Genomic DNA, 19564 nt, shown 5'->3' on the forward strand with positions numbered 1-19564 from the left:
GTCGCGACAACCTGCAACAGCCTTCGAAATATACATTTTCAACCCAAAACGATTCAGTCAGCCAATAAACCTAAACCTAAATAATAAACACTAAAACCCTAAACCTAAAACGGGAAAACTCGGATAGAAACGGGAAAACATGAAAGATAAATTCACTTTCGTCGTTTTGAAGTTCTGATTCTCGTCGGAGGCTCGTCGGGAATCGGAGGAGAGGACGTCGTCGATGTTTCGGCTTGATCGATCGTCTTCGGGGGAAGTTGAAAAGAGAGAGAAGGAGGGAAAGGAGAAGGAAAGAGAAAAGAGGGAGTGGGAGGGAAAGAGAAGGAAAGAGAAAAAAAAATCAATTTTTTTTTTTTTAAATAAAGGGCAAAAGTGATATTTTGTCTTGGCAAAAGATTAAAAATAAAAAAATTAATAAAAACATGCTATATATGGTCATCAAATTTCCCTATCCATCCATGTCATAGATTTAAGTGTTCATTATCATTTACAAAATAAAATAAAAAACAAATGCTTAAATTTTAATAATTTATTCTAAGATTTTTTTTTTAAACCTTAATTGTTACACTTAATTTGTTATTTTATCAGAAGTACAGTTAGCTTTCATATGCATTGATCAACTTTAATATGAATGAATTTGATTATGATTTACCCAAAATAAAGTCTTTACAAGCAAAATATCTCAATTTACGTTGTGTAAAATTGAGTTTTTTTTTCCAAGTATTATTTGTAATAGAAATGATACAATTATTAATGTGTATTTATGACTCTTGTTCACTTCAAAACCTTTTAAATGTATACAACTATCCACCAATGCAAGTTAGTGGTTTATACTATAAATTTAAGAAACATTTTTGTTCTCTTGAACCACTAACACACAAAATTCAAGACAAATCTAATCATAGAATAACCACCAGAAAACTACTTCTATAGTTTTAGACCATATAATGAACTACTTTCTTTTCTTTCTAATTTAGTCATACACCGCGAGAAGCAGAAAAGATGGAAAAATCCCCATTTTGTAAAGTAAGTCGGGTGAAATAAAATGTCTATGCAATAGCGCTTGTGTTCTATCTCTTTAACTCAGTCCCGATCAAGGCTGCAAAGTTCTTACATGACTTAAGATTGCAGGGGCATTGATGAAGTCCTAACCCACAAGGGCCGGCCTAAAATTGTACTTCCATGGACAGCAAGATATGAAGCATTTAGCCTGCAGGAAAAGAAGAAAGGAAAAAAAAGAAAGAAGGTTAATTGACCTTGTCAGGGTTATTCTCGGAAACGTTGTGAATATAGATGACTTACTTGTTAACATCAGGTGTAGACAAAGGGTCATATTCGTCTTTCTGTTCCATTGCTGGGATGGCACCAGCCAAAACAGCCATTTCTTGAGAACCTTCTACCTGAAAGTGGGAAGTAAAGATTCCTTAAGCAACCAAAAACAAAGAAATCATATTTTCTTTTAGATAATTTCTTTACTTGCTTTTGTTTTTAGTGTCCCAAATGGATATTTTTAAACTTTTCCCCTCACCCATGTTTTTTACAACCTTTCTGCTAGGAAATCCCCACTTCAACTTAAGAAATTGTGAAAATTGAACCACACTTTTAATCTCGCAAGATTCTTGCCACTTGATCAATCTTAGTGGGTTAGTGTTTATAACCCCAACCATTGAGCCACAAAGGTAATACACATAGCATATTTTGAGAAGGTGATTTGTAGCATGATCAATTTCAGAAACAAATGTGAATATCATATCAACATGTGAAGATAGCCAAACCATCTTCCTAGAATAAACACTTCAAATTTGAAAAAATATTTAAATCAAGACCCAATATTAATTTTCTTTTCCCTACATCCTAAAGTTTTTTTTTTAAAATAAAATAAATAAGACCCAATTTAAATACAGGTTTATGCCTAATTACTATTGTGTTGTTTATGAGAATATTACCTATAATTTAGAGGACCATGAGGATGGATGACTTGTGTGCCACTAAGTACAAATGCTTCCTACAAGTTGGTTACCATTATAAACTAGCTATTCTTTTATGTTTGTTAATAACCTCCATTTTTTAATTATTTTTCATTCAATCTGTCCTATATCATACAATGTGTGCACGTCTGTCATTAGTCTTAATGAGTAAAATCATCACTTATATTATATTGTTATCTACATTCAAGTAGAAATGAATGAAAGCTTCCAAAGGAACAAATGCTATCAAGAAAATGAATATGTTTATTAATGGTTCAACTTACTTACTTAAACTATATATTAGATAAATTTAATATTAATTAAGTGTTAAATACTAAATTTTAGGTGTTAAATTACTTAAATATCGTAAAGAAACAATGTTAAATAAAACATTAAAATTACTTAAGAATGTTAAGAAGTAATTTAATACTATTTAAACGCTAAATATACTCTGACTTTGTCAATTCTTAAGGGTACCCTTCTATCATTGTCATAAGACAATTAAAATTAAATTTAAAGAAATGGGAACATATTTTTATAAAAAGAATTGCCAAATTTGACACGAAAAGTTGAAATACAATTCCTAAAACTGATGAAACCAGTTTAAATGAATTGGGTCAAGACAAGGTCAATTGGTGATTAATGAATTGGTTGGATGAAAAAAGTCAATCTTAAAAAGAACTGGAAAATGATCCCGGTCGCTCTTTGTTGGATTATATGAAGAAATAGAAGAAAGGAAATGTTCCAAGTATGCATAGAATTAAAGGTCTCTTTCTCAAATCTTTTTCATCTTTTCTTTAAATAAAGGAAATGTTTCATGTTGGGAGATTTTTATTGTTATCTGGAGGATGAATAGTTAGCTTCTTTAGGGATTTTTTGGTTTGCAATTTTGCATCTGGTAAGTATTTCTTTGTTTTTCTGGCATGATAGCAACCTATTTGTGCTATTTTTTAAAGCTGGGTAGCATGTTTTGCTCAATTTTTTATGTTAATAATACTTTTACCTTTAAAAAAAGATATATTTCCTTTAAACTCTGAATTAAAACTCAGATTAGGTCATTTTACAACTAAAATGAAACCAAAGCATTTGAAGAGAAACACAATGAAATTGTACAAAATACCTGTTGCGGGTAATGTGAGTATCCAGAATACATAGGATTGGCATATGAGGGATCCTGAGACATGCCATAAGCATATGGATCATAACCTTGTCCATAACCGTAATAGGCACTACTCCATTGATTTGGATCAGCTTGCAAACCCCAGCCACTCGTAGCATCCTGTAGAATTTGCAGACACAAATTTCTTCATCACCTCTAGTATGATTAAAGGAAATGATAGATCGGAAAAAGAAGAAGTGGGACACACAAATGTCTTGACTATAGGTAATCATCATACAGATTCATTGCACACAATACGCAATCATGACCACTAAGTAACTGATCATGAGAATGTTAGGGAGACACAAAATGGCAGTATCTTTCATACTATGGTTTTGCTAACCCACAACGATGCTACATATAAATAAACTAAGAATAACTTCCAAATATATATTTAATGAGTCTATGACCATGTTCATTTCCACGTGTGATATTATTCTTTAGTGTTAGGTTTATAGCCATACGTATTGAACATTAACCTAGAGCTGCAAAAACCCAAGTCTTTTATATTGGATTGACAAACAGAAGAGTCCAAATGCCTCAGAAAAATTAAGCAAAATGAGATACCAGAGAGATGTGAACACAATATGGCAATTAGACGACGCTTAAAAAACTCGATGATACCACGGCTAGAAGCTACTAATTTAGTACCCCTTTTTTAACGGTAAGGTTGCACTCATTCAATATTTGAAATTAAGCCTTTGTGATCCACTTCTACGATACATAAAAAATACCTGTTTAGCAATTGGGCTCTTGCCCCAAGAGAGATGGACAGCTTGTTGACCAATTGTTGCTCCCTGCATCTTTTGTATGGCCTCTTCAGCAAACATCCTGAAAAAAAAGTGTAACGAACTTGTGACATGATAAAGATAAAATCAGGATAAGATGTGTCGTATTCCCTAACAATTTAGAACATAGCATGATGATCCTCAAAAATGAGGAAGCTACAAACACCAAGGCATATAATATACCATCTATTGGGGAAGCTCTAACTCTTGACAAACTTAAAAAGAAGGTTTTGCATTATCTAATAAATGTTGCTTAGTTAATTGAAGGGATGAGTCAATCAACCACATTTTGCTTCATTGTGCACTCACTTCAGATACTTAGACTCTACTTTAGAGTATACTCAACTTTCAAATGGTCATGCCTTGATTAGTAATGGAATTTTGGGTTCAATGGACAGGTTGGTGTTTATTGGCAACTATTGGTGTCAAATGGAGAACATCCCCCTCATTCTTGTGGTGGAAGATGTGAAAAGAGAGTAACAAAATGACTTTTTAAGGAAAGCAGGAGTGGAGAGAGGATCAAGGGCTTCTTCCTCCACACTTTAGCCTCAATCAAGAAAGCAGGACGAATGGGACTTTCTTGAGTTGATGGAATCTCAGCTATATTTTTCGATTATGATCTTTTTCTTCTTTGTACTTCCCTTAACTGTTAAAAGTGAACACACTTCGTGTTCACGGTTTTTCCTCTATTTTATAAAACTTGACCTTCTTCCAAGGAAAAAATTAATAAATAAAAGCCATAAGAGTTTGTTGGAAAGGACGTCAGTCTAACCTTGTTGTGAATTGCACAAATCCACAGCCTCTAGTAGGTGGAATTTGAATGGAAACTATTTCTCCAAACTGCAAAAAGAATTGCTTCAGTTCCTCCTCTGTGATGTTGACGTCCAGATTACCAATGAAAACCTGCAACAAAGAAATATGTCAAGAAAATCAGGAAAACAAAGATCAGAGTACATATACAATTGTTAGACTTACCGTGGTGCTGTTGGCGTCATTATCGGCTGGAACAGTCTGTATAGTTGGTGTGTAAGCTGCAGAAGGGTAAACAGCTGCAGCACCAGATAAATAATAAGAAGGGTTAAAACAAAGTAAATAATAATGGGTAAAAGTCTTTGTATAAAAGACACAAAACAATGGTGTCAGCACTGTCGAGGACACACGCCTTCATGCGGATCAGACCACACTCGAGAACCTAGAGATGGTCATTGAGGATAAGATAGAGTCTTATCAGATAGATTTTGAGTGATTTTAATTGGTTTAGTTTCCCATGGAAAATGCAACTTTAGAGTCAATTGTGGTGGTAATGAAAGTATATTGTTTACCAAAAGGAGATAAAAAAAGGAAATAGTCAGAGTAGGAGGTTAATCGTGTATCTGGAATTTTTGATATGGTTGATGCAAGTACCTAAATTTTGCAAGATGTGTATCCATTGTCACATAATCAATTGTGGATCAAAGTTGCCTCCGTTCCAACCAAATCAAAATTTACTCTAATGTATAGGCCTTAACTGAAAATGAGTGAACATATGTCTTAAGAGTCATTCAAATTCCTACAGGTGAAAAATGACTATTACCCCTTGGTGCTGTATATTGCTGTTGAACCCCAATAGTTTTCTTTGGAGTTGCTGCACTAATACGCATAGGCCGAGTTGAACAATAGACGCCATTCATCTCACCCATTGCACGGTTTTTTTCTGCCTCATCTGCAAATTTAACAAACCCATATCCTTTTGATCGTCCAGTATTTGTATCTATGACAACCTTAGCACCTCGAACAGAAGGATATTGAACTCGAAACGTCTCTTGCAAGGTATAATCTGTAACATCAGGTGCCAAATCTCCCACAAATATAGAGTGATCAGGAGCATCAGGCCGTCTTTCTCCAATCCCGAAGGATGCCCAATTTAACCTGAAGTTTTGCTCAGTTCCAGGCATTTGTGTTCCATTGTAAGCCTGCAAAACTCTTTCAGCTGCAGCATGCGAGACAAACTCTACAAATCCATAGCCTTCTGGGAGACCAGTCATCTTGTTACGTATTATCTTTATTGAAATAACCTGTTCCATATACTTTGGACTGTCAGAGCTTGTTAATACCTAAGCATTAATATGAGAGCATGTCTATATAGATATATCAGTTCTTTGGAGCGAGAACTTTCTTAAATCTGCAGGTACAATCTAAAAGCAATGGTTTGTTTCAAAATTTCAATTGTGAAAATTATTTGATGTTCAGAACAGTGTATAAAACATCATATGACATGATTTCCACACAAAAAAAAGGAATGCTTATGAGCAGAAGAAATCTATGGACAAAGGTCCAGTGATCACATCATTCTTTCCTGCAGAGTCCACTTGTTCTTACAGATAGTCCGCTTCTTGAAGAAAAGAAGAAACTTACTAATAACCTTAATCCTGTATTGTTTTTAAAGACTAGTGTTAGTTACATGAGGAGGCTGATGGGTGCATTTGATGAACTTAAAAACTATCAAGCTAAGCCTCCAACAACTTCAGCTTTCTGAACCATATAACTGCTTGTAAATGGACAGACTTTAACCTTGGGAAATGAAAATTGAAAGGAAATAGCCAATAAAAAACTGAAATAAACAAAAGGGTACATAAATAACGAGGCGAGGAGGAAGGAAAAACCTCTCCAGTATGAGAAAAGCAATTGTTGAGGTAGTTATCGTCGACCCAGTACTGCAAATCTCCAATCCAAAGGGTGCGCACTTCTTCGAGAGTGGTTGGTTGATGGTACGGCAGTGAAGATCCTCCGGCTGCCATTGCTACTGAAGGATTGTTATAATGAATCTGCGCCTGCGCGCTCATCACCCATTGCTGCTGAAGCTGAGCTTGTACTTCCATCTCTCGCTAATTTGGTTCCTTTTTCTAAGGCTTAAATCTTAATCACCATCTCTGAATGAATCCCATGATGTCTGCCGGTTAAGAATGTTTAGGTCTATGAGGCAAACCTTTTTCTTTTCTTTTCTACTATATATATATATAATAATAGGATGGAATGTCAAAACAGGATCTAAAGTATCAAAATATATTTAAAATAGAATCCAAATATTAATATGCACAATAAATTTCTCAAAGTTTCCCATATTTTTAATTATCTTTCATTTATTTTATTTTAAAAATTGAAACCCTTAGAGACAATTTGAGTTCCTTTAAATAAATTTTATAATTTAATATAATAATATTATTTTAATCATAATTTAAATATTATAATGTTATCTAATTTATGGATTGATATTTATTACCTTTTATTTTAATTTAATTAACCTTTTTCTTTTTAGTTTGAAATAATTTAATATACTAAATTTGAATTTTTTTTTCTTTAGTTTTAACTTGATTGACTTTTTTATTTATTTAAACAATTTATATATACTAATATACAAATTTTATTTTATTTATTAAGAATTAAATATTTTTATATAACGTTTAATCAAAATTATATATCTATACAATATTTTTTTTTAAAAAAAACATGTGCATCTTAATCTTAATGACAATGATAATATTTTATAAAGAACATACATGTCAACATGACAAACAAAATGTTCAAAGTTATCTAGTTGAATTACTAAAAAAATATTAGTATAAATTGTCTTTTTATTATAAGTATATTAAATGATAATAACAAATAATTACTTTAAAAAATTATTTTTTAAGAATATATATTTAAACTAAAAAAATATTTAAAGATATGAAAGTTAATTTGGAAACAGTTATAAACATAAAAATGTTTTTTACATGTTTGCTATCATAATATCTTAACTCATTAGTAATATTTACTAATTAATATTACAACCTTAATATAATGGAAAATTAACTTAAAAAATAAATTATTTTTATTGTTAATTCAATTATAATTAAATATTATTATTTTTAATAAATAAAAATAATATTTTTAAAATATAAATAACATAATAAATATAAAATTAATATTATATCAACCAAATTAATTAGAAATTAAAAATAAATTTTTTAAATTTTTTTAAAAAAATCAGTTACATTTTTCATACCAATTTTCTAAAAATGTGTTTAAAATTATTTCTCTATTTATAAGCCGACCTAATCTAGTTCTAGCTCCAACTTTAACTCCATTATAAAACTTACTATTAATAAAATTGAGAATTTGTTAAAATGTATGAATTCAAGGTTGAATGATTCAACAAGGCACATTGGATGACAAAAGTTGAGATCATCTTATTTCAAATTCCTTTTATTTATCCTAAAAGATACTATGATTCTTGTTTGTAAGGATGTTTATATATAAATGCTTATGATAGCTGATGCTTGGGATTACTTGATGAACATGACTTTGATATATTGATAAACAATTACAAATATGATAACATTTTTCAAATCAAATACAATAGATGCATTTGAAAATATCAACTGAAATATGACTTAAAATAGAACACTCCAAAGATGTAATAAATAGTTATTAAACCAATTAATATAGGAAAAATGTCATTTTAGATTATTACAAAAAAATTAGTAAGTTGGTGGTGGCGGAGATGAGTACGTGTAAGGAGTGTACTTTTTCTCTGGAGTCTTGTAAGATGGCGGTGGTGGAGACGAGTATGTGTAAGGAGTGTACTTCTTCTCTGAAGTCTTGTAAGATGGCGGTGGTGGGGACGAGTATGTGTAAGGAGTGTACTTCTTTTCCGGAGTTTTGTAAGATGGTGGTGGTGGGGACGAGTATGTATAAGGAGTGTACTTCTTTTCTGGACTTTTGTAAGATGGTGGTAGTGGGGACGAGTATGTGTAAGGAGTGTACTTTTTTTCTGGAGTTTTGTAAGATGGTGGTGGAGGGGATGAATATGTTTAAGGAGTGTACTTCTTCTCCGGAGTTTTATAAGATGGTGGCGGTGGAGACGAGTATGTGTAAGGAGTGTACTTCTTCTCCTGAGTTTTATAAGATGGTGGCGGTGGAGACGAGTATGTGTAAGGAGTGTACTTCTTTTCCGGAGTTTTATAAGATGGTGGTGGTGGGGACGAGTATGTGTAAGGAGTGTATTTCTTCTCTGGAGTTTTGTAAGATGGTGGCGGTGGGGACGAGTATGTGTAAGGAGTGTACTTCTTCTCTGGAGTTTTGTAAGATGGTGGCGGTGGGGACGAGTATGTGTAAGGAGTGTACTTCCTCTCTGGAATTTTGTAAGATGGTGGCGGTGGGGACGAGTATGTGTAAGGAGTATACTTATTTTCTGGAGTTTTGTAAGATGGTGGTGGTGGGGAAGAATATGTGTAAGGAGTGTACTTATTCTCTGGAGTTTTATAAGATGGTGGTGGCGGAGATGAATATGTGTAAGGAGTATATTTTTTCTCTGGAGTTTTGTATGATGGTGGTGGTGGGGACGAATATGTGTAAGAAGTTTGTTTTTCTCCTGGTTGGTAATAAGAGGAAGGGGGGTGGCGGTGGAGAAGAATAAGAGTATGACGGGGGAGGAGGAGAATAATAAGAATATGGCTCAGCAATACATATTGATATCAAATAAAATGAAAGGATAAAAATAGGCAAATGCCCCAACTTCTCAAAGCTTTTCATTCTCAACTCTCAGAAAACCAAATCTCTAGCTAGATGAAATTTGTTGGTGTGTTTTATTGAGAATAAGCAAGTTATTTATAGTTCTTCAGAAGATGATGGAAGAAATGAATCATGTATCTTTATTAGTTAAGCTGGATTTGGTGCTTAATAAAATATTTTAAATTAAACACAATTACTTATGATTGATTATAATTAGAATTAGAATGTGATGTCCCATTACATAATAGCAATAATTGAAAAGATTAACATAACTTTGGAAAGATACAAATGCTTGACCATAAACTTATGTTTGATTATAATTTAAATGTGGTCTCCCACTACTTAATTAAGATACCATTAACTAAATATATTAACATGATTAAGAAAAGATACAAATCCAAGCTTTATTATTTTTGAACACATTTTCTTAATTTGAACTTATTTTGATGTTAACCCTAAAGTTTATAAATAAAATATTGGCCATCACCCATATGTTTATGAATACCGGTGCATCCAGTTTCAGTTTATACATTAATATGCTTCAACATGATCAGGATAGGGAGTAAGGTTTGGGGGTTCTTGTTTATATCAATGGTTTGTTTCTTTGTTTTACATAAATGAGGTTAAATATTTTAAAACATAAGTTATGTAAGATGAATAATTGTTTCTTTTCAAAATTATTAGGTTAGTGTACAAATTTCCTTACAAAGGTTAGAAGTTAAAACCATGAGGGTATAAGATGCATATACAAGTTTACGACAAAACCACACTAGTATAGGAAATGAAACCATAAAAACGTCAAAATAACCGGAGGTAGTACTAACAAAAAAAAAAGAATAATTAATTATGATTAAATATATTAATTTATCTAGTTTTATAAAAATATGTGTAAATTAAGTAATTAACATATCTATGTACATTATTGATAATTTAGAAATGGACCAGATACTATTAGAATTGATCATCAAGATTAAAATACAGTAGTTCTATTTGAGAGTTTTAATGTATAATTAACAAATAATATTAATTTAATAAATATAAAATATCAAGTTGATTTGATTGTTTAATTATAAAATGTATAAAAAAAGGTCATGGAACACATGATGAATTTATCTTAACAAGTGAGACTTTCTGATGCTAAGATTATAATGTTGTACTACTAAACATTTGAAATATTTTCCATTTGATTTTAATCATTTTAAAATATATTTTCTGTCTGTTACAACATATTTGAAATATAAATATGATTAAATGGCCTACAAAAAAAACTATTTTTTGTGACGCTTTAAAAGATGTTTGTCGGCGTATAAAACTATCATCAATGAATATACCGACGTATAATAAGGCGAAGCCAGAGGAAGGGACTTTAATTTTATTAGCGACGCATAACTTAGGTCGGTACAATTAAAAGAAGTGTTGCCAATTTTTTTAAAATTTAAAATATTTTCTATGCAAATTTATTTTTTCTCTTTTTATTTAACCAGTCAAAACTATCACTTATTAAATATTAATGTTATCTAACAAGAAGGTGGATATATATGTTATTAATGGTTCAACTTACATACTTAGTCTATACATATGATAAAATTGAAATTATTAAGTCAAGTTAAAACTTAAAACACTAATTTAAAGTATTACTTAAATCTAAAAAAACATGTTAATAAAAGTAATTGAATTACTTGTAAATATTTGATAAGAATGTTACAAAGTAATTAATTGTTAGTTAAATGTTACATATATTTGTCAATTCTCCTCACTTTTATCTTTGATATGTATATGAAAATTATATATATATATATATATATATATAATTAAGAAAGATCATAATTATATAATTAATTTAAATTACCGGCCCAGATTTTACGCCAGTAATTAAGAAGAGTAGGGAGAGTGCATTTTGTTGTATTGTTTGACAGTGGATGACAAAGGCTGAGATTTCATCTTATTTCAAATTCCTTTTATTTATCCTAAAAGATAACTATGATTCTTGTTTGTAAGGATGTTTATATATAAATGCTTATGATAGCTGATGCTTGGAATTACTTGAGAACCTGGCTTTGATATATTGATAAGAAATTACAAATATGAAAACATTTTCCAAATCAACTCAAATATGACTTAAAATAGAACACTCCAAAGATTTATAGTTATTAAACCAATTAATATAGAAAAAATGTCATTTTAGATTACGTTCACAGCCATATTTTTTAGAAGAACTTTGAGAAATTACAAAAAAATTAGTAAGTTGGTGGTGGCGGAGACGAGTATGTGTAAAGTGTATACTTCTTTTCTGGAGTCTTGTAAGATGGCGGTGGTGGGGACGAGTATGTGTAAGGAGTATACTTCTTCTCTGGAGTTTTGTAAGATGGTGGTGGTGGAGACGAATATGTGTAAGGAGTGTACTTCTTTTCCGGAGTTTTATAAGATGGTGGTGGTGGGGACGAGTATGTGTAAGGAGTGTACTTCTTTTCCAGAGTTTTGTAAGATGGTGGCGGTGGGGACGAGTATGTGTAAGGAGCGTACTTCTTCTCTGGAGTTTTGTAAGATGGTGGCGGTGGGGACGAGTATGCGTAAGGAGTGTACTTCTTCTCTGGAGTTTTGTAAGATGGTGGCGGTGGGGACAAGTATGTGTAAGGAGTGTACTTCTTCTCTGGAGTCTTGTAAGATGGTGGCGGCGGAGACGAGTATGTGTAAGGAGTGTACTTCTTCTCTGGAGTTTTGTAAGAGGGTGGCGGTGGGGACGAGTATGTGTAGGGAGTGTACTTCTTCTCTGGAGTTTTGTAAGATGGTGGTGGAGGAGACGAATATGTGTAAGGAGTGTACTTCTTCTCTGGAGTTTTGTAAGATGGTGGTGGAGGAGATGAGTATGTGTAAGGAGTGTACTTCTTTTCTGGAGTTTTGTAAGATGGCGGTGGAGGAGATGAGTATATGTAAGGAGTGTACTTATTTTCTGCAGTTTTGTAAGATGGTGGTGGAGGGGACGAATATATGTAAGGAGTATACTTCTTTTCTGGAGTTTTGTAAGATGGTGGTGGCGGGAAAGAATATGCGTAAGGAGTATATTTATTTTCTGGAGTTGTGTAAGTTGGTGGTGGCGGGGACAAATATATGTAAGGAGTATATTTTTTCTCATGAGTTTTGTAAGATGGTGGTGGTGGGGACGAATATGTGTAAGGAGTGTGTTTATCTTCTGATTGGTAATAAGAAGAAGGGGGTGGCGGCGGAGAAGAATAAGAATATAACGGCGGAGGAGGAGAATAATAAGAATATGGCTCAGCAATACATATCGATATCAAATAAAATGAAAAGATAAAAAGAGGCCAATGCCCCAACTTCTCAAAGCTTTTCATTTTCAACTCTTAGAAAACCAAATGTCTAGAGGAAATTTGTTGATGTGTTTTTGAGTGAGAATAAACAAGTTATTTATAGTTCCTCAGATGATGGAAGAAGCAATGAATCATGTGTTCTTTATTAGTAAATTGGCTGGATTTAGTGCTTAATAAATAGTTTAAATTAAACACAAGATTGATTATAATTAAAATTAGAATGTGGTCTCCCATTTCATAAGAATGCAATAATTGAAAAGATTAATATAACTTTGGAAAGATACAAATGCTTGACCATAAACTTATGTTTGATTATAATTTGTGGTCTCCCACTACTTAATTAAGAAAGCAATATCTAAATATACTAACAAAATTAAGAGAAGATACAAATCCATGCTTTAGGATTGTTGAACATATATTCTTAATTTGAACTTATTTTGATATAACCCTAAAATTTATAAATAAAATATTGGCCATCACCCATATGTTTATGAATACCTGTGCATCCAATTTCAGTTTATACATTAATATGCTTCAACATGATCAGGATCAGGATAGGGAAGTAAGGTTTGGGGGTTCTTGTTTATATCAATGATTTGTTTCTTTGTTTTACATAAATGAGGTTAAATATTTTAAAACATAAGTTATCTAAGATGTATAGTTTTTTCTAATAAAAATTATTAGGTTAGTGTACAAATTTCCTTACAAATGTTAGAAGCATGAGTGGATAAGATTTATATTACGAGTTTACCACAAAACCACATTAATATAGAAAATGACACCATACAAACGTCAAAATAAGAGGAGGGAGGTAGAAAAATAGAATAAATAATTATGATTAAATACATTAATTTATCTAGTTTTCTAAAAACAAGTGTAAATTAAGTAATTAACATATTTATTTTTATTATCGATATTCTATAAAGGGACCAATATTGTTTGTGCCGCCAAATGTTTTTAAATTTAAAATATATTAATGCATTTTTTTATCAATCAATTAATTTTATTTTATTTAACATTTTGTCAGTGTTTTTCTAATAAATAAATTACAATAAGTAATAATTGTTTTGTTTATTTTTTAGAAATGAAAACCATGCATGAAAATTATGCATACTAATTAATATATAAATTCAGAAAATTTGTTATTCTGAACAAATTATTGACAAATATATTTTCAGATAAATAAATACCTAACACATTTCACATAATAAATCAAAACATTTATCTGAGCTGGCCTAGAATTCTTTTAAAAAGTTGTAGGCTATTAGAGTTAATTTGAATCATCACTCAATAGGAAAGTTATTTTAATACAAAGTAATTAATATGATAAATAAAATGACGATAAAGAGAAAAATGAATAAAGAGTTGGTTGCCTTTGGGTGGGGCCTGAAACTACATATTTGATTTTTTTTTTTTTTCACAGTATTAGTATTAATTATTAAATATCTCATCTACTAATTTTAAAAATTAATTTAAAATTAGTTATTTAGCCTCTATTAGTAAATAAGAATTATTTTTTATTTTTTTATTTATAATTTATTAATTAAATATTAATATATTTTCTCTCTTTTTTTTTCATTAATTAAACTATTTAAATTTATTTCATTCCTAAATTTTTTTATTAATTTCTTTTTTTATTTCATTTTTCTTTTTTTTAATCAATTTTTCTTTTTTCCAATTCTTAAATTATCATTTTTAAAAAAATTTTAACAACTTATTTTGAATTTTATGTTTTATTTTAATATTTTTGATGAACAGTTTCTTTTTTTTATTTAATTTAATATTAATAGAAAATAAAATTAATAATTTTCTATTTAATTTTGGATTCATGACTTATAATATTAATAAAGAATATTATTTTTTTAATATTTAATTATTATTATTATTTTGTTTGATGAATGAATTGTTATTATTATTATTATCTAATTTTGATTATTTATTAATTTATTATTTTGTTGAAAATTTTTTATTATTTAAAAAATGAGTCATTGTTATATTCAATAATTAAAATTAAATAATTTTAAAATAATTAATAATCAATGTATAAAGTTAATTATGAATGTTTTTATTTATATGTATATATAAAAAAAATAATAAAAAATTTATAAAAAAGATAAAAATAAAGGTAAAAAGGAAGGAAATGAAAAATATATTAATATTTAATTAAAAATACATAAATTAAAAATTAAAATTAACTATGGTTTAATAAAAAACCTTAAATAAATTTATATTTTATAATTCATATATTTAAATGACATTTTATTAGTACATACTTTAAATGCGTTAATTTTTTTCTTATTTAAAAAAATATATATTTAAGTTTTTATTCAATAATTAATTTAATAATTTATATTTTAAATAACATAAATATTATTTTATTCTACAATAATATTATAAATTAAATTAATAAATATTTATCAACTAATAAATACTATTATTATATTATTGGTCCACTTTCTTTCTCATGTGATTACAAATCTTTTCCACAATCTTCTTACTTTCTTCAAACATCCACCAACACCTTACAAACATAAGTTATGATTAAAGAGAGATGATACAAAGTTTATAGTCTAAAAATATAAAATTTGGAATGAAAAAATTTATAATAATATCTCTTTATAAATCCAGATTAATATTCCTTCAAAACAATATAAGAATGATTAATGTAGATAATAAAGTACGAGGTAACAAGTCTTCGTCGACTTCAGGATCAACCAACAACCAACCTTTACACGAATTAAATTAGACGATGAATAATCAATCTTCTCGAGTTCCAACTCAAATTCATGAAACCAACTATTTCTCAATGGCTGGATCAATCACAGAGATGTAAAAAATGAATAAAAAACTTAGAAATTTAAAATAAAGATTCTTTTTTGCAAGTGAAAGTTATCCAGGCATAAAAGAAGCAAAAATAATAAATTCTTTTATGCATTAACAACGTCCATTTTTTACCTACCATTTTTATTATGAACTCTATAATTCATCATAATGTAATATTTATATTTAATTAATACCATTAAAGTTCAAACAACAAAGAGTATACAAAATAGGTCCACAATCTTAACTTTATTGCATGATAATTATCATACTGGCTATAAGCTCTTAACATATTATCAACACCCTACAAAATATCATATTTAACATACCAAATGAATGTAATCTCTCCATTAAATTGCATCTACTTCAAAACCCGAAATCACTGCTAGTTAAACGGTTCTCAATTTCAAAGCCGAGACCATTTTAGTAGTTATATGCCCATACATTTTCGGTCTACATCCCAAACACAAAATGTTTAGTATCTTTCTTAATATAAGTGAGACATGATAAACAAACTCAATTTATAATAAAATGGCAAAATTCTTAATTGGCACATTACACCCTTTAAAAAGAATGGTAGAACAGAGTGTGAATGTGCATTCAGTCATCAGCTTCAGAAGACAGCAACCATGAGAGGTACTCAGACTCCTGTCCAAAAATTGAATCGGAATGGTTCGGTGGAGTGACTCTCTTCCGCATTAAGGTTTCTATAGCTGGAACTTCTCTTTTTCGTCCTCCCCTTGGCCTAGACCGGAACATTTCATCAGTCTCCTCAAAGTCCCCCTGAAAAAAAAGTATAAATTGGTTTTCAAGTTCAACCGAATTCATCTGTTTAAGTATTTAATAAAAATTCCATAAACCATACATCGGTATGTACATGCTGTCCAGATTTCTCATGTTTATCCCTAACATGCTTGAAAGGGAAACTCATGCCGCAACCAGGCATGCTACAAACAAAAGGTCTGAGAACAAGATGCACAGCTTTCACATGCTGATGAAGATTTGATTTCTGGAGAGACCCCAACAAGGATAATAATATGATTATTCTCAAGAAATAAAGGTAAAACTTAATTACAAGTGAATACATGGGGCTTGTTTGATGTGGGTTAGTTTAAGAAATATTTTGTTTGAAATAAAAAAAAGCTGGATAAACAAAATTATCATTTGTATTTAACATTTGATAAAAAAAAATAGTTGATTGATCGATGATAGGATGCATAGGAATGATTTCCAAATAATCCAACATCTAATCATTACATCATTCAAATCATCAACCAAAATACCCTTAGCCTTAATGTCTTTTACTCAGATACCTTGATATTTCATAACCTACATCAAACAGGGTGGGTTATTTGAATAACCACCAGACCAAACAAGGAGTGTCAAATTTGAAATTAAATAGAATAGACCATAGCAACATTAGTACCTACCTAAGTTTAGAATTGGGTTTATAAATCTTATATGACATAAATGTGACATGAATTTTCTTGCACGTGAACAACTTACAGTTGAAAATGTGTGTGAGCACCCTTCGAAATCACAAGGAATTCTTTCTGACGAGTCATCATCTCTTTCATGTGTGCGCATATGCCGCTTAATGTTCTTCCTAAGATGTTTGGTTCCACAAACATCGCATATTACTTGAGAATGACATTCTTTCAAATGGACCTTCAGGTAATGCTCTTTCGTGAAATACTTCAAACAACTGGGTTCAGAACAAAATGCTTCCACCGACTCCAACTTCACTGTAAATGTATTTGATGCTTTTGTCAGAATAGTCTAAAAGAAAACTTCAACAAGGCTAGCATGAATGTATGATGAATAAAAGAACTAAGAAAAATATTTACCATGAGAAGCTTCGTGTTTTTTGAGTTTCGATGCATACTTAAAGACCTTCCCACACCCAATTTCAGGACATAAATGTTCTTTTGCCCCACCATTGTTATCAGAGGGCAATTCCTCGCAGTGATATTCATTAACATGCCTTGTAATATTTCCTTGGAATGCAAATTGGATTTTGCAGCTTTCAATAGGGCAGTCAAAAAGCTTTCCCTGGTGCTGAAGAAGGTGGCGATTCAAGTGGTCTTTCCTCCTATAGCTAGAATGACAGTCATCTATAGGACAACTAAAAGACCTCTGTGGACCAATAAACATATAATGATTATTATATAATATATATACTTAGAGTTTTCAAAGGAATAAAATGCCTAGACAGCATAAGAAGTAACTCTTACAGATTTGAAATTGCGTGATTGGGTATCACTTGATGGAGCTTCTCAGGAGGGTCTCCCTTCCTGATACTGGTCCATTCAAGGATAAATTGTTGCCTCTCGCATTTTGGAGTTCTTATTTTGGGATCCAATGCTTTTCACGCGTTAACATCGGTTTTATGACAATTAAGTTAGTCATAAATGAAGCCTGTACAAGTATCAAAGGAGTGGCCTAAGTAAGCCCTTAGATGAGAGAGCCATGGATAACTTCTAATGAACTGTATTCATTACATTCTTAATTGATTGATTATCAAATCTTTCAGGTAACCTCTATTTATAATGTATAGAGGTTGCCTCATAAGACCAGTCTAAAAACTTGGGGAAAAAGTAGATGCATATATTGCTTCTAAGAGCTAATTGTCCTATCTAGAAGATGAATCTGGATAGTCAATTCGTGGTTCATAATCCATATACATACAATCATACATAGAAGATGGATTAAAGGGAAACCAATAAAGTAAGGAATACCTCAAGAGAATGGCTGAGCATGTGCTGCTTTAAATGAGCAGGTTTCTGAAAACATGCTCCACACTCATGACAAGTATTCAGCTTTTCGTTGTTGTCTTCAGACAAAGTCCCTTCATTGTTTTTGCGTTCAATTTCATCCTGTTGTTGAAGTGAATCACAGACAATACATATAAATTGAAAGTGGTAACAAACCCAGATAAATTGAATGAAAAATGGTGATGAATGAAACCTGATGTTTAGAGAGAAGATGAGAGGAGATGAGCGACTTCTTGGAGCGACATATGCCACAATACTCACAGAAGTATCTTCTAACGTCTCTAAAAATGGGCGTTTTCCTCTCACCTTCTTCTGCTTCGCCTTCTTCCATCAATCAAGCTCCCTCCACCGCCAATATGATGAATTTGAGCCGCCCGCCAAGAACTAGATAGAGATTTAAGAATATGAAACTAGCTAGGGATGCCCTAATCTTTGGCTCATTAAAAAACACTTGTGATTTTTTTTTATTTAAATATTTTTTAATGATACATTTATCATTTTACTTTGGAATTTTTTTATACCAAACTCTAGTTTTATTTACAAAACTAAAATTATTCTAGTATAAATTATATAAAATATATTTATAATATCATTATATATTTAATTATATTTATTAATATTCAAAAATATTAACAAAAATAAATTAAATATGTTAAACTAATATTTTTTAATTTTTTTTTAAACGAGGATAAATCGAGCGAGCACGAGTAGTTAGGAAGTGCCAAAAGTATTCATATGAATCATATTTCACCCAAGGCGGTGAGAGTTTATGTAAAATCGTTAGACATTTGTAAACTAGTAAAATCTAGAGTTTATATTAAATCGTAAGATTTTAATTCGAAAAAATAATAGTTATATATTTTTATTATTTATATATATAATTAATTATTTTATACTTAGACAATTTTAAAAAATTATATATTTTAATATAAAATTAATTAAAAAATAATAATAAATAAATAACATTATAAAAATTTATACTTACAAAATTAATTATATTAATTAATTCATTTAAATAAATAATAACTTTATATTTTAATTTTTAAATAAAAATTTGTTTTTTAAAGTAAAATCGAAATTATTTATAAAGTTGTAAAATCGTAAAATCTTATTATTGTAAATTTAAAATCGTAAGAGTTTTACCTATTTAAGAGTTTATTTAAAATCAGACTCGATAACTTAATTTGAAATCGTAAAA

At 30.2% G+C, this 19564-nt stretch overlaps 4 protein-coding genes across 5 annotated transcripts; all 4 read right to left on the minus strand.

Annotated features, from left to right (window-relative positions):
* Nucleotides 1–907: 907 nt before the first annotated feature.
* LOC124928161 (polyadenylate-binding protein RBP47B'-like) lies at nucleotides 908–6865 on the minus strand. Its single transcript, XM_047468688.1, has 8 exons — nucleotides 6557–6865; nucleotides 5488–5968; nucleotides 4890–4963; nucleotides 4687–4817; nucleotides 3861–3957; nucleotides 3088–3246; nucleotides 1303–1400; nucleotides 908–1210 (listed from the first exon to the last, which is right to left on the minus strand). The coding sequence occupies exons 1-8, from the start codon at nucleotides 6770–6772 to the stop codon at nucleotides 1120–1122; spliced, it is 1347 nt and encodes a 448-aa protein (XP_047324644.1). The 5' UTR covers nucleotides 6773–6865; the 3' UTR covers nucleotides 908–1119.
* A 1548-nt stretch (nucleotides 6866–8413) lies between these two features.
* On the minus strand, nucleotides 8414–9937 carry LOC124925241 (extensin-2-like). Its single transcript, XM_047465211.1, has 3 exons — nucleotides 9934–9937; nucleotides 8760–9306; nucleotides 8414–8651 (listed from the first exon to the last, which is right to left on the minus strand). Exons 1-3 carry the CDS (start codon nucleotides 9935–9937, stop codon nucleotides 8414–8416), a joined length of 789 nt encoding a protein of 262 aa, XP_047321167.1.
* A 1746-nt stretch (nucleotides 9938–11683) lies between these two features.
* Nucleotides 11684–12796, minus strand: LOC124925242 (extensin-2-like). The gene has a single exon (XM_047465212.1). It carries the CDS (start codon nucleotides 12794–12796, stop codon nucleotides 11684–11686), a length of 1113 nt encoding a protein of 370 aa, XP_047321168.1.
* A 3158-nt stretch (nucleotides 12797–15954) lies between these two features.
* On the minus strand, nucleotides 15955–18800 carry LOC124927225 (transcription factor IIIA-like). 2 transcript variants are annotated; one of them, XM_047467596.1, is made up of 6 exons: nucleotides 18560–18799; nucleotides 18331–18468; nucleotides 17440–17728; nucleotides 17099–17337; nucleotides 16458–16601; nucleotides 15955–16375 (listed from the first exon to the last, which is right to left on the minus strand). In XM_047467596.1, the coding sequence occupies exons 1-6, from the start codon at nucleotides 18695–18697 to the stop codon at nucleotides 16193–16195; spliced, it is 1131 nt and encodes a 376-aa protein (XP_047323552.1). In that variant the 5' UTR covers nucleotides 18698–18799; the 3' UTR covers nucleotides 15955–16192. The 2 variants fall into 2 exon arrangements, with proteins under 2 accessions (XP_047323552.1, XP_047323553.1); XM_047467597.1 differs by lacking the exon at nucleotides 16458–16601 and having other exon boundaries at nucleotides 18560–18800.
* Between the last annotated feature and the right edge of the window lie 764 nt (nucleotides 18801–19564).

The sequence above is a fragment of the Impatiens glandulifera genome, chromosome 2, assembly GCF_907164915.1.
Source record: "Impatiens glandulifera chromosome 2, dImpGla2.1, whole genome shotgun sequence".
Classification (NCBI taxonomy): Eukaryota; Viridiplantae; Streptophyta; class Magnoliopsida; order Ericales; family Balsaminaceae; genus Impatiens; species Impatiens glandulifera.